The sequence below is a fragment of the Macrosteles quadrilineatus genome, unplaced genomic scaffold (genome assembly GCF_028750875.1).
Source record: "Macrosteles quadrilineatus isolate MER2022 unplaced genomic scaffold, UCM_ALF_1.0 Scaffold_5__1_contigs__length_97177068, whole genome shotgun sequence".
Lineage (NCBI taxonomy): Eukaryota > Metazoa > Arthropoda > Insecta > Hemiptera > Cicadellidae > Macrosteles > Macrosteles quadrilineatus.
The window spans coordinates 82,354,367-82,366,866 of NW_026542598.1; the positions used below are offsets into that span (position 1 = coordinate 82,354,367).

The 12,500-nt window shown below is 32.2% G+C and overlaps 2 protein-coding genes across 6 annotated transcripts in view; one reads left to right on the forward strand and one right to left on the reverse strand.

Annotated features, from left to right (window-relative positions):
* The window catches only part of LOC128994014 (rho GTPase-activating protein 39-like), a 77,050-nt gene that overhangs the window by 36,584 nt on the left and 27,966 nt on the right, over positions 1-12,500 (forward strand). For 4 of the 5 annotated variants that reach the window (XM_054418211.1, XM_054418210.1, XM_054418213.1 and 1 more), the window contains 4 exons: positions 972-1,106; positions 4,848-4,985; positions 5,902-6,128; positions 6,578-6,676. In XM_054418211.1, coding sequence (XP_054274186.1) covers positions 972-1,106; positions 4,848-4,985; positions 5,902-6,128; positions 6,578-6,676 — 599 coding nt within the window. The remainder of the gene's footprint in view (positions 1-971; positions 1,107-4,847; positions 4,986-5,901; positions 6,129-6,577; positions 6,677-12,500) is intronic. The other variant, XM_054418214.1, reaches the window with a different exon arrangement.
* LOC128994021 (uncharacterized) lies at positions 7,584-11,277 on the reverse strand. The gene is made up of 3 exons (XM_054418224.1): positions 11,204-11,277; positions 9,425-9,492; positions 7,584-8,139 (listed from the first exon to the last, which is right to left on the reverse strand). The coding sequence occupies exons 2-3, from the start codon at positions 9,476-9,478 to the stop codon at positions 7,594-7,596; spliced, it is 600 nt and encodes a 199-aa protein (XP_054274199.1). The 5' UTR covers positions 9,479-9,492; positions 11,204-11,277; the 3' UTR covers positions 7,584-7,593.

Below are 12,500 nucleotides of genomic sequence, written 5' to 3' on the forward strand. Positions count from 1 at the left end.
ACTTGCTATCATTTAAGTAAAGATTTTATTCTCTTGATTTTTTACTTCTTACACTTGTTTATTGGTTTGTGAAAAAAAAAAACTCAAATAGTTCATTGACCCATAACATTTTTGACCTTTTTTAAATAAAGTTGTATCATAATTTCTCTGTTTATGCCTTGGTTTGTTGAAAAAATTGTACACTAGTAGCAAAAATATGGGCTATCTTGTAAAGCATTTAAACACTATCATTCTTTTGTCTGTAAAATGGGTTTCTAACAAAATAACTAATTTGTAGTTTGAATAGCTATTCATTAAGACACTATAACATAAAATACATATTTTGGGTGATTTTCATTAGGTTAATCTTAATATAGGTAATTGGGGATGGAATAATGGTTTATACAGTACTAACTGTTCAATTACAGTAGTTAATTGTATTTTAGGGTTATTTAGTATAAAAACTAACTGCTCAGTTAGAAAAACTAAATTTGTATTGATTTTTTTCATAGTAAAAGGCTTTTCTGAATGGGAAAGATTACATTCTGGTGCAAGGAACACAACAACTTTTTAAATTACATAAAAATAAAACATTTAACTGTCATCTGTAAGCAAATATAGAACATTTTAATTGGAAAGAAATATGTCTTCAGGTCCAATTGTTTTGCTAGGAAGTATTTGTGTACAACATCATGGCCACAATTAGATATGAAGACATATTCAGATACAATCTTTGTTCCCAACCCAAAACTTTCTTGTTGAAAATGGTTGTTAGTGACAAAGACAGTATGATGTGTTATGGACTCTTTCCCTTTAGAATAATCCTGATAATTCAAACAAAATATTTTGAGCTTGTTATATATCATTAACTTCACATTTCTAGTTTCTTTATGTTTCTGTAGATTTTCTATACATTATTTTGATTTATTTACCCTTAGTTTTATTGTTGTGTAGCTGTCAGTTTCACTTACGTTGTGTTATTTTGCATGTAGAGAGTTGACTACAGACGACAGATATCATCTTCCCCTCCCTGTGGGTCTGGCCCCCCACCCTCTCCCCTTCCACTTATTACTCATTCTCTCCCATGCTCCCCTTCCCCTCTCTCGGCTTCTCTTCAGTACGAACAGGTAAAACACTTGCATCCCTGTCTCTCTCTCTCTCTCTCTTTCTCTCTGTTCTAATTTTTAGGGGTGGGCGAGTATTTGACTATCGAGTACTTGAGTATTGAGTACTTACTTGGCCTTTTACAAACACACAAGCTGAGAGAGTCTAGTGGTATTATCAGCAGTTTAAATTATAATTTCAATGGAGTATTAGTAAATTTGCTGTTTTAAACTGCTTAAAATACCTCAATTTAATTTAGGAAAATCACCTTTTTCTTAGTACAGTAGAACTCCAACTATTCATCGCCGATTATATCCTAATCAATCACAGAAAGAGTTTAAATACATAAAAGCACAGTAATAAGAATCCTTATTAAAGAAGGCAGAATCTGTGATTGCGGCAAAATCCAAAACCAAAGGTGATGATGTAGATATCACCGTCATCTACCGCGGTCTTGGAAACAACAAAGTCTTTTTCTGCGATTTCGCCAAAATCTTGAATATCTTCCTCAGTCTTGTAGAATCATCTTTGTCTCTCACAGTTATTAAGAATCATAATCCAAGACTGCAGCGAAAGCGCAAATTTTTGTACTAAAAATCTTCACAGACACGTTCTGCAATTGCAATAGTAAAAGCTCAGCTCGACTCATTCTATTTACTGTAAAATACCTTGAATTTTAGAAACATCCAAATTTGTAACCATCCGAATGTGATATGGTCATAATTTATTCTGATATTTGGACTTATACCGTGTCTATGCCATTGGCGATTCAAGGGTAAAATTTATGTGTCTATGGGGGATTGAACCTTTTCTCTCGAACCTAAGTCTGAAACGTAAACCAGTAGGCTTGTAACACATAAGGAATAAGTACCTATTCTTAATTTGAAAGACTATAACCAATATTTTTTACTATTTCCTTAATTTGATATTCAAGTAGTTGTTCCATTACTCAACATAACTTCTAAAAATACTCGCCCACTCCTACTAGTTTTATTTATTTTTGCTTATCGACCTTTTATTTCTTATTATTGACTAGTCAGATTTGTTCATTTCTGCCTCTACAAATAATCAAAACATCTAACAGCATACCAAACTGTTTGTATTCACTGTAAAATAATATTAGTACAACATTCAAGTTTGTTTTGATTAGGTTTTAGTTTGTATCTTCTAACACAAATGCCATGACATAGTAACAAGGTAAAATAGGATTTATGCAGTACTAACATAGGTTTATGGAAGTCTTATTTTGTTGATTAGTTCTTAGGATAATTGATTAGTATAGAAGAGGTGTTGTATTGTCTACATATTATGACAAACTAATACACTAACAGCTAGGCCTACTTACAAATTTCTTATTTACCGGTACTTGGTTATCCTTTCCTGAATTAACGTAATCACTTGTAATGGCTTGTTGCTTCTTCTGGTTATACGTAAATTGTAAATAGCATGATTCATTAGCTCTTTATATTCTGAAAAAGTTTTTTTTAGCTATACTGCTTTAAGAGAGAGTCATGTGGCTGTTGGCAATAGGAGTTTTGTTTAGTAAGGGACAAGAGCTTATCTAGTTTACCTTGAGAAGATTTTTGGTAGTCAGGGTGTCCACATTCTGGAAAGTCAGGGATAGTCATGGAAAGTCATGGAAAAAAGTTATGGTCATTGAAAGTCATGGAAATAGGCAAAAAGTCATGGAAAGTCATGGAAATCCCCAATGATGGATGGATTTCAGGGGACCTTTCAATGCTCTAGTCGGCCGTAACCGCGACTATTGAAGCATTTTTCCGAATTTTTCACAAATGTACGACAATTTCAATTTATACAGTTGTCTTAGTTTATGGGTTTTGAATTTGTATTAGTTCATTGTTGTACCTATTGTACTCCATTGTTATCTGTTAATACATATTTCAATATTTTCTGTGAAATAACTTGTCTAGGCAGTATTATTCGTGTGTGTACGGTATATTATAATTTTTGAGTTAAGTTCGTGAGTCATGGAAATCAATGGTTAATGGTCATGGATAGTCATGGAAAGTCAGGGAAATTGATGACAAAATTTCTGTGGACACCCTGGTAGTGATGGGCACTTGTTCAAAGTCGGTACATGTTACTATCCAAAATCGAAAATCGGTTCCAGTACCATCGGTACCTTATTTAAAATTTTTAGGATAGGCTAGACCTACGTAATTTTTTATTTTGAAAACAAAATAACCTAGATAATAATAACCTAAATAATACTAGATTGAAGTGAAGGTCACAAGATGGCGGCTTCATCTTCTTGGGTTAGATGTCGTCTTGAGCAGTGGGGAGTAGGCGGGAAATTTGAATTTGCTTTTATTTTAACTTAAAATTAATTTTTCTTTTGTTATGTATTGAAATTAAAGAACACTTTTCTTCATGGGGTTATAATAATAAATAAAAAAATTACTTCAATTAAAGTAAAAGTAAAGTAATAAAGTATTTCAATTTTACAGTATTTTGCATTAGTATTAGGTTGGTACAAAACATAAGGGATTAAGAAAATAAAACCTAATATAAACTTCGTCGTCGTCAAAATCATCGGCAAAATCATCTCCCGCGGCCACGGAAACGTCATCGTTGTCTTGCTCGATCGCGGCAATATCGGTAATTTTTCGGCATTATCGGTACCAATATTTCAGCATCGGTTCTCGGTTCCGGTTCTTTTGCCAAGAACCGGCGGAACTGAGATTTTATGTCAAGTACTCACTAATTTTTTGCGAGTCTGTGAAAATTGATTTTTGTTGGCTATTGATTCTGAGGCAGTGGGTAGTATAATAGCCCAAGAACCTATGGCAGTGAACCTATGGGTTCGCGTCCTGTCCATCACTAAATTTTATCAGTTCAGTTCACTTTTGTACTGTACCAGCTCATCCATTGCTTTGTTGGATACAGACCCAAGGCCTTTGTTAAAGGGCAAATATAAGGTTAAAAGAGGCTGCCAACCTGTTAGGGAAAAAATTAAGAGTTTAGGGAATTAAAAAAAATAAACATGGTGGTCAGTGTTAACAAGTAGATGGTGTATTAACCCATTTATTCAAGTACAGTGTGAGGCAATGAAAGCCAATTTATGAACATTACAAATTTAATACTATTTACCCTAGAAATATAAATGTCACATCAAAACACTGCTTATCTTATGCCATTTTAACTTGGTGGAGTCATTTTTCCATTTCTTGAAAAAAAAACGTCCTTCAATTGACGGTACTCTTCTACTTGACATTCCTTTAGCTGCTAGAAAATTACATCCAATCCTCTTTCCAATATTTCTTTAGGAATCGCTTAAATTTCCTGAGAAATCCTTAGTTTCAAAGCAAGCAAATCTCTGGAACAAATTTGAAAAATCTCGTACTTTGAGTAGCCAATGGGCTTCGAACAACGAAGGCTAGCTGGCAAACCACAAAATCACAGTTTTAATAACCCTATTTGACTATGTTTACTAAAATGGCTAAGTTCAATTGAGGTTATTTGCACAGCTGTTCATCAATAATTGTTGCATTACTTATCATATGACAGCAACATAAAATTGGGGTGCTCTAATTGCCTCACCCTGTATAAAGACATTCTTGTCCAGCTGTAATATGGCCTATTTTTTCTTAATTTTTAAATTGGCGCAGATTTTTTATCCTCCATAAACTACTTTTATTTTTACAAACAAAGAGATTTTCTACTTTAATGTACATATACCTATTTTGACAATGTCTCATCTGTTTTGTTGTGTGTTATTTTTAAAGATGTATCTATTGTTGCAGCTATCTAGGGTAGTTTTGAATAAAAAGTTGCCCTCTGAAAGCGACATAGAGAAGTATGCTCAAGACAATCTCAATATCCACAAGAAGGGCATATTTAGGAAAAAGTTCTCCATCAGAGATATGTTGTCTTGGTCAAAAGTGAGTATAAGATTATTGATTATTCCTTTTTAAAATTTAATTGCTGCTTTGAATTCTTGATAAGTAATTAGTCTAGTTTTAGAAATGATTTATTATGTTTAGGTGTAGATATCTAGAGAATATGTTGTGATAACCAGCAAATTAATTAGCTCATTATAATTTGTTTAAATAATTTTTAAGATTAAGTGAAGGTTGTCCATTATAGCAGGTCTCCAAAAAAGCTAATTCAAATTGACGAAGTTCCATAATCTATTTTTGGCGTTTTTAAAACTTTCATTGTGCAACGTTTATAGTTGTTTTAGAATCATCTCCTAGCAGTTCTACAATCCCTTGCACATGCAATGCTATAAAATCGTTGATAACTGTATTGTAGCTAATGAACTACAACAACTGGCCTCTTGAAAATGTCTACAGCCTTTTCCAAACTCCCTCAATCATATACGCATATTATTTTACGCCCGTACATTTGTCTCCTCATACTGTACGTTAACTGGCAGCGAATTTCAGTAGGGGTTGAACACTTACAAAACTACCAAAATCTTATCACAAAATGCAATTTATACTTAACAGGTGCGTTAATTTACAGTTCCGCCATTAACAGGTACTATAATAAGTGTAAAGTAAAGTTGGGGATCAACTGGAATTGTGGCGGGAGAAATAAAAATATGGTGATAATTAAAGATTTAAACTAGTTCGCTCTGTTGCATTGGTAGCTCTTTGAAGTCCTCAATTCACAGACAACCCTCTTTCGCAACTACCAAGTGCTTATTTCCCTAAGTCTTGTTCTTTCATAGGTGTGGCTTTTTGGTATTTTTAGGCTGTACCTTTTTCAGCTTCAATTTTATTTTCTAGTAGATCATTTGTGTAACTATTAGATCATACTTGCGATCAGACAGTCAACTGATTACTGTTGCAGGATCCAATCAGAAAGCCGATGCTGGTGTTATCGGACAAATCGCTCAAGAAAGACGCAGTGGAGATGTTCAAACTCGTGCAGATCTACATGAGCGATCGTAAGGCTAAGCTAGGCATGAGTCTGAACAGTGTAGCCCTAGAGATCTGCAACCTTGGGTACAACAAGCCAGCCTTGCGGGACGAGCTGTACATACAGATCTGCCGGCAGACGACGGAGAACCCTCGCAGGTACGTCTCCTTTATGGGGAAATAAGGAATGGAGGGAAATTGGTTATTTCATTATCAGGGTGAAGACGATGAGGCGATAAAACTGAGTCGTAAATTGTGGAAAATTATTTCTGGATTTAACCTTGAATTTTTCAGTAAAATCTTATTTGGATATTTCATAACATTGGATAGTAATTCCAGGATCTAAGAATTTATTTTAACGAAGATTAAATATCATATGGTTTAACATAACTCGTGTGAAAAGGTAAATTAAGTTGATAAAGGAAACTGAATTTTATTTCGTAGATGTAACTACTAATCATCCAAGTAATAATTTGTTACAATTACACTTGGTTAATTCACACGAATGACACTCTATGACCAAACAATAATGTGATTAAAATTGAGTTAATGAAACCTGTTAGGTATGAATTCCAAACCTAATTAACACTTTAACTTTTATTGTACAGGGAGAGTCTTCGAAGAGGATGGGAACTTTTGGCGATATGCCTTTCATTTTTCCCACCGTCACCCAAGTTTCAAACATACTTGGATAGCTATATGAATAGGTGAGTAAAACATTTATATTACGTTTGAAATCTTGTGTTGCAAATGGTATTGCTCTGAGTTTGATATTATTTGTGTCCTAAAAGGATTGCCACAGACATTTTCCATCCATAGTTACATAAGCTGCACGATATTTTGAAATACAGTATAGAACTGACCAATAAATAAAAACAACAGATGTTTATAGCTGTCAAATTTGAAAATGCAAACAAAGTTATAAATTGAATTTTAACTCTACTAAACAAACAATAATAACCACACAGTCTGAAGATTCAAGCCCTACAATTTTCTATTTTTAATTCTTTTCTTATTTGCTTCTTTAAGATTTAGATTCCTTTCCATCTAAAGACAAGATCAAACTCTATATCCCGAAACATCATGAAACTTTTGTTTTACTAGTTTAATGAGTGAAGGAAAGTTTCCACAATAATCCCTTGAGTTAAAGATCTTAAATTCATCCCCAATATACAACGGAATTATTAAATTAAATTCATTCAGTTAAGAATGAGCTACCAGAAACTCAACCACGAACGCTGTGGGACGTTTTAACCACAGGTATGAAACCCGAAGTGAAAATATATTTAGACTCTCCAGACACCGTTTCACGCTATATGAAAAAACTCCATTGTATGCTGGGCTGAAATTGTACAATGTGCTTCCGCCATGCTACTTATTGACAAGGCATTTTACTCAATTGAAGATTGTTACAAAACTTTAATTTAGAACTTTTTTTATTCTTTTTAAGTGTTCAATTTTAAGTTGAGTTTAAATGTTAAAGGTTTGATGCATGGATTTAATTTTGACAATGCACTTCTAAATTTTATGACATGCATGAAATGTTTTGTGCAAATAAAGTATGTCTATGTCATCATCAACAATGACGATTAAAACAAAGAATAGGATTTAAGTTTTAATTTAATTACTTATCAATCGGATTTATAAAATCTAAACTGAGACACATCACTGTCCTGAAATATGTCAAAGTCCTACTGAGTCTATCAACCAAATCGTCACACAAGTCGTAAACTTTGTCGATAGCACTTTGTAAACAATCAAAAAACTCGTCTTCGTTACTTGAAAATTCACACTTCTCCGTAAAATTCCGACTACCGTTCATCACCAGTCTGTCAATACTGTTGTTAATTATTAAAATCTCGTTTTCCAACACTACTAAATTTACTTTAAGATTTTTCATCCATCTGTTTAATGGGATGTCAACCGGAACCGATTGTTTTTGCACGAGCTTCCACTCACGACAGTCTAATAAGGTGTTAAGTTTGATGAAAAGTTCGACACTATCACTCGAGATGTTTCTATTGTCCGTCGTGTACAAGACGTCTTTGTTGAAAGAGCTCAGTATGTGTTTGCTGACACTGTGAACTGTTAGTTGAGTGTTGGTTAAGCTCACGTCGATGATTTCGTTGATCTCTTGTATCACTTCTTGTAATTCGTTATATTCTAGTTCCTGAAAATAAAAAAAAATGTGTCAGAAAAGTTGAACTTTGTGAAAAAGCCTTGTAGTTTTTTTAATAATCAAAATTAACAATACCAGTGTACCAAATAAAATAGATCTATGTGTAGTTCTTTTTTTGGATGTATTTATATACTGAGTAGCTTTTGTGATTTTTTGATGAGTGGCTCTTAGGATGTCATCGTATGCTTTGGGGCTAAGTTTTGCATTAGTATCTTGCAGTATTTAGTGGTAGTGATCCCTGTATTAATAGTGTGCCACAGACCAGAAAAACTGGGAATTATATTATGCTTGAATTTGTTGTTCCGTGAAAAATGGGAAACATATGGGAGCTTTGAAATTTCACTGTGAAAACCTGATTTTAGTCAACGGCCACAGCAAAATCATGAACGTCCTTTGTAGTGACAGAAAAATCAACAACATCTTCTGAGGTCATGGCAAAATCGTAAAACATTTCTCGGTCATGGCAATGCTTCCTCAGTCACAGTGAATTCTTGATATGGTCCACAGAAATAGCAAAACCGTGGAAGTCTTTCTGCAGTTACGGCAAAACCAATAACATGCTCTGCGGTCAGGGTGAAATCCTGAACATCTTCCAGGGCATCTCAAAATTGTGAATACCTTCCAAGGGCACACCAAAACGGAAACATCTTTGGAGGTTACGACAAAACCGTGAACAACTTCTGCAGTGACAGCGACACCATTGTCACCCACTATCGCAGAAAAATCATAAATTTTTCTTGTCTCAAGCTTGTCTTAATTCGACTCTAGGTTGGCCCGATAATTATTTTCGACTTGTACTGATCCCTCGGACCAACTGTTGCCGACCTAATCCGAAATAACAGGGGATCCTTAGATCCCTAGTAAAATCATAGACTTGGTAACCAAGAATCATAACCTTTACAAAAAGGTTTTGCTGACAGAAAAACCAGGAAAAATGTGTGAAATTTTTTCCCACGAGTTCCCGATTTAAAAATAATAGACTAAAGATCAAATCCACCCAATTTTTATTGACTTTAACTTAAATCTAGTTTCTCAGTTTTTTGTAGTGGTTGAAAAAAAACTTGCTTGAGCACCTCTTTTGATGTCAAGTTTTATCCAAGCTTTTCGTTTTGCACCAGTTCTAGGAATTGCAGTTTGGTTAGGTTTTAAAGGCAGAAAACAGCTCAAAACATACTATTAAAGTATTAAATATCTTAAGAAGTTGTGTATTGTAAAATTGTAAATGCAAACAATGCCTCAAATTCCTCATAATATTTGATATGATAGATTAAATTACCTCACTGGATGTTTGCAAGATCATAATGAGGAAGATGTGTATAATGCGCTTCATGGTATAGTCTCATTCTGGAAATTAAAGATAAATCATGCAAATTTATTTTACATAACTTAACATACAATAATTTTCCTCTATTACAGATTACCCCAATAGCTAGTTCATGGATACTTATGATCGCTGTATTTATATAGAGGGTATTTGACGATTTTATATTTATTCAAATATACAATATGTGTTCCCTAAAGCCCTTTTAAAACTTTAAAATTTACTATTGAGTTATCAAAACTAATATAAGTTAAGACTTCCAGGTTGGAAATTTAATTAGTTCAAAAATGTTTCTTGTTTACCACCAAGAACAAAATAATTTGTTTACTGTGCGACTAATCGACTTGACTCAATGAGTCTTAGGTTTGACAATAACTTTAGACTCAAATAGAAAATGTCTACTTCTTACCATAAATGTGTACTTTTTTAATTACTTCATAAATAAATATATTTTGATTGTCCCTCACCGACCTGTGCAAGTATGTCTTTATAACATTTTTTTAAGTTATTAAAAGAGATAAATCTAGACAATAAACTATCTTGGCCAAAAAAATTCCTTTAACAACTAAACACATACGTATGTAAACTTTTCTTTGTACATGTAGCAAGCAGAGTTCATATAACAATGAACAGTGAAAATAAACACCTCATAACGAACACAACATAAAAGTAAAGTAGTAATTACTGTTGAGGTGTGCAGTTGGGTTATGAATATTTAAAAGTATTATCTCAGTTATGAGGTTTTTATCACTGAGCATTAGGCATATACAATGTTGTATTCCTCAAGACACAGTACAGCTAAATATTGGTGTAGACAAAAGACATCGTATCAGACTTAGTTAGAAAGTTGGAATTGTGAATTTTCAATTTATTTTTATAAAAGTTATGAAAGAAAGTAGAGCCCATTATAGAGATCCATTGAAATATTAATGGATTTTCATCATATCTGTGATTAATTATGTGATTAATGACATCAAATCCATCATTAATGGATTTTCATCATATCTGTGATGTGATTAATTATGTGATTAATGACATCAAATCCATCATTAATGAATTTTCATCATATCTGTGATGTGATTAATTATGTGATTAATGGCATCAAATCCATCATTAATGGATTTTCATCATATCTGTGATGTGATTAATTATGTGATTAATGACATCAAATCCATCATTAATGGATTTTCATCATATCTGTGATGTGATTAATTATGTGATTAATGACATCAAATCCATCATTAATGGATTTTCATGGTTTTGACTATTGCCTGTTTACTTATTTATTTATTAATCTTTTCGGAAAAATTTTGATGAGAGGATCCTATTTGATCTTTCAAATGTCTATATCAACTAAAGATCTGTTTCATTCAATACAAATTAGTAGCGTTTATAAAACAAAATATTTACACAACAACTTGGATGATGTCATGAGTAAATTTAAGTTTTTCTTTGTTTACTTTATTTTTAGTTTTTAAAATTTTACTTTGTTGATAATTCCTTTCACATTTATTTATACATTGCATAACATCGTTTAAACCGTAACAATAAAAAAACTTTGTAAACTTTAAACTTTTTAATACAGTTTTGTTATTTATTAAAATAAACCATAGAGAACACAAATTTTATTTCAATCAACAGATGTCAGAACTAGGTTACCATATGGTTTGTATTTTCTATTGAAATACAACTAGTTCAATGTTTATAATTTTAAGTGCAATAAATTTCACTTACCAGAAATGATGGTTTTGTGTAAAAAACAGAACGATGCACAACAAACGTTTCACATTTCTAGTTGTATACTTATGTGGCACTGTCATACACACAGTTGTGTACATACATATGATTATCAGTCTGCCATCATTACCATTACAAACGTTAGGAACAACAGTATAGACGCTCCTCTTTACATTTCAACTAGCCTACTATTTTCTTAGAGTTTCTATGTAAATCAGCTGATTTCACAATCACATTGTAATAGTTTGGATCTTAAATTAGTTTAGTTCTTCTAAAATCTTGGTAAATTGACTGATTTAACACTGTTGTAATAGGCCTATGTATAAGTATTTAGGTTAGGCACTGCTTTTAATAGTTCCTACATAAATCAGCTAATTTCACATTGTTGTACACCAAATCTTATTCACATTGGGTTTTCAATATGCTAGGTTTAAAAAGAGAATATAATTTAGTAAAAATGAGAAATAAAATTGAACCATGTTTGAAAAAGTTTGTAAATAGTAGTGGCATTTTTATTACTTAAATTTTAACAACACGAGTTACATAAATTGAATTTAATACAATATTTTCAAATCAATTTAAAGTTTCTGCTGTAAAAATTCCTCGTTCCCTTGATAGAAATTATATAGATATAAGTGTAACATAAATTTTTCTTAAAACAAAAAATTCTTTCAAAATACTATTTAACGTTATTTACTGTTAATAATAATTAATAACACAAATTTTTGATGGCAATTTTTAACTATTAAGTTGTATAGAGATCTGTAACTCAAACACATAATTAAAATAAGATTAACTTGAGAATAACTGAAACAATAGATCAAATATATCTTAGAATTATTAATTGTCCTTTTCTTCAACAGTTTTGTTAAAGGTTGTGAGCTAGAAATGAAACAAGTCTAGAAAAATGCAGAAGGCGTTAGAATTTATTATGGAATTTAACATATTTTCTACTATCATTGGCATAACCATAAAACAAGTAAACGTATGACGTAGAATTGAAAAATCTCTATTTGATTTATGTCCTTGAAGATATGAAAGTCTTATAAAAGAATCCAAAATTGTAGCTACACGCTTATGTCACTTACATGTATAGCAACTTTAAATACTTTTCCAATAGGCTTATATTTTTTAAATATTTTTTAAATTAAAATCTTATCACAATTTGTCAGCAGCAAAACCCTTAAAAGGCTCATTTGCGTTCTTTTTATTAGATTTAGCAAATTTGGTCTAGTGGTTGATGCGTAATAGAAAGACAGATAACCAATACATCTAATATTTTTAACAGCACATT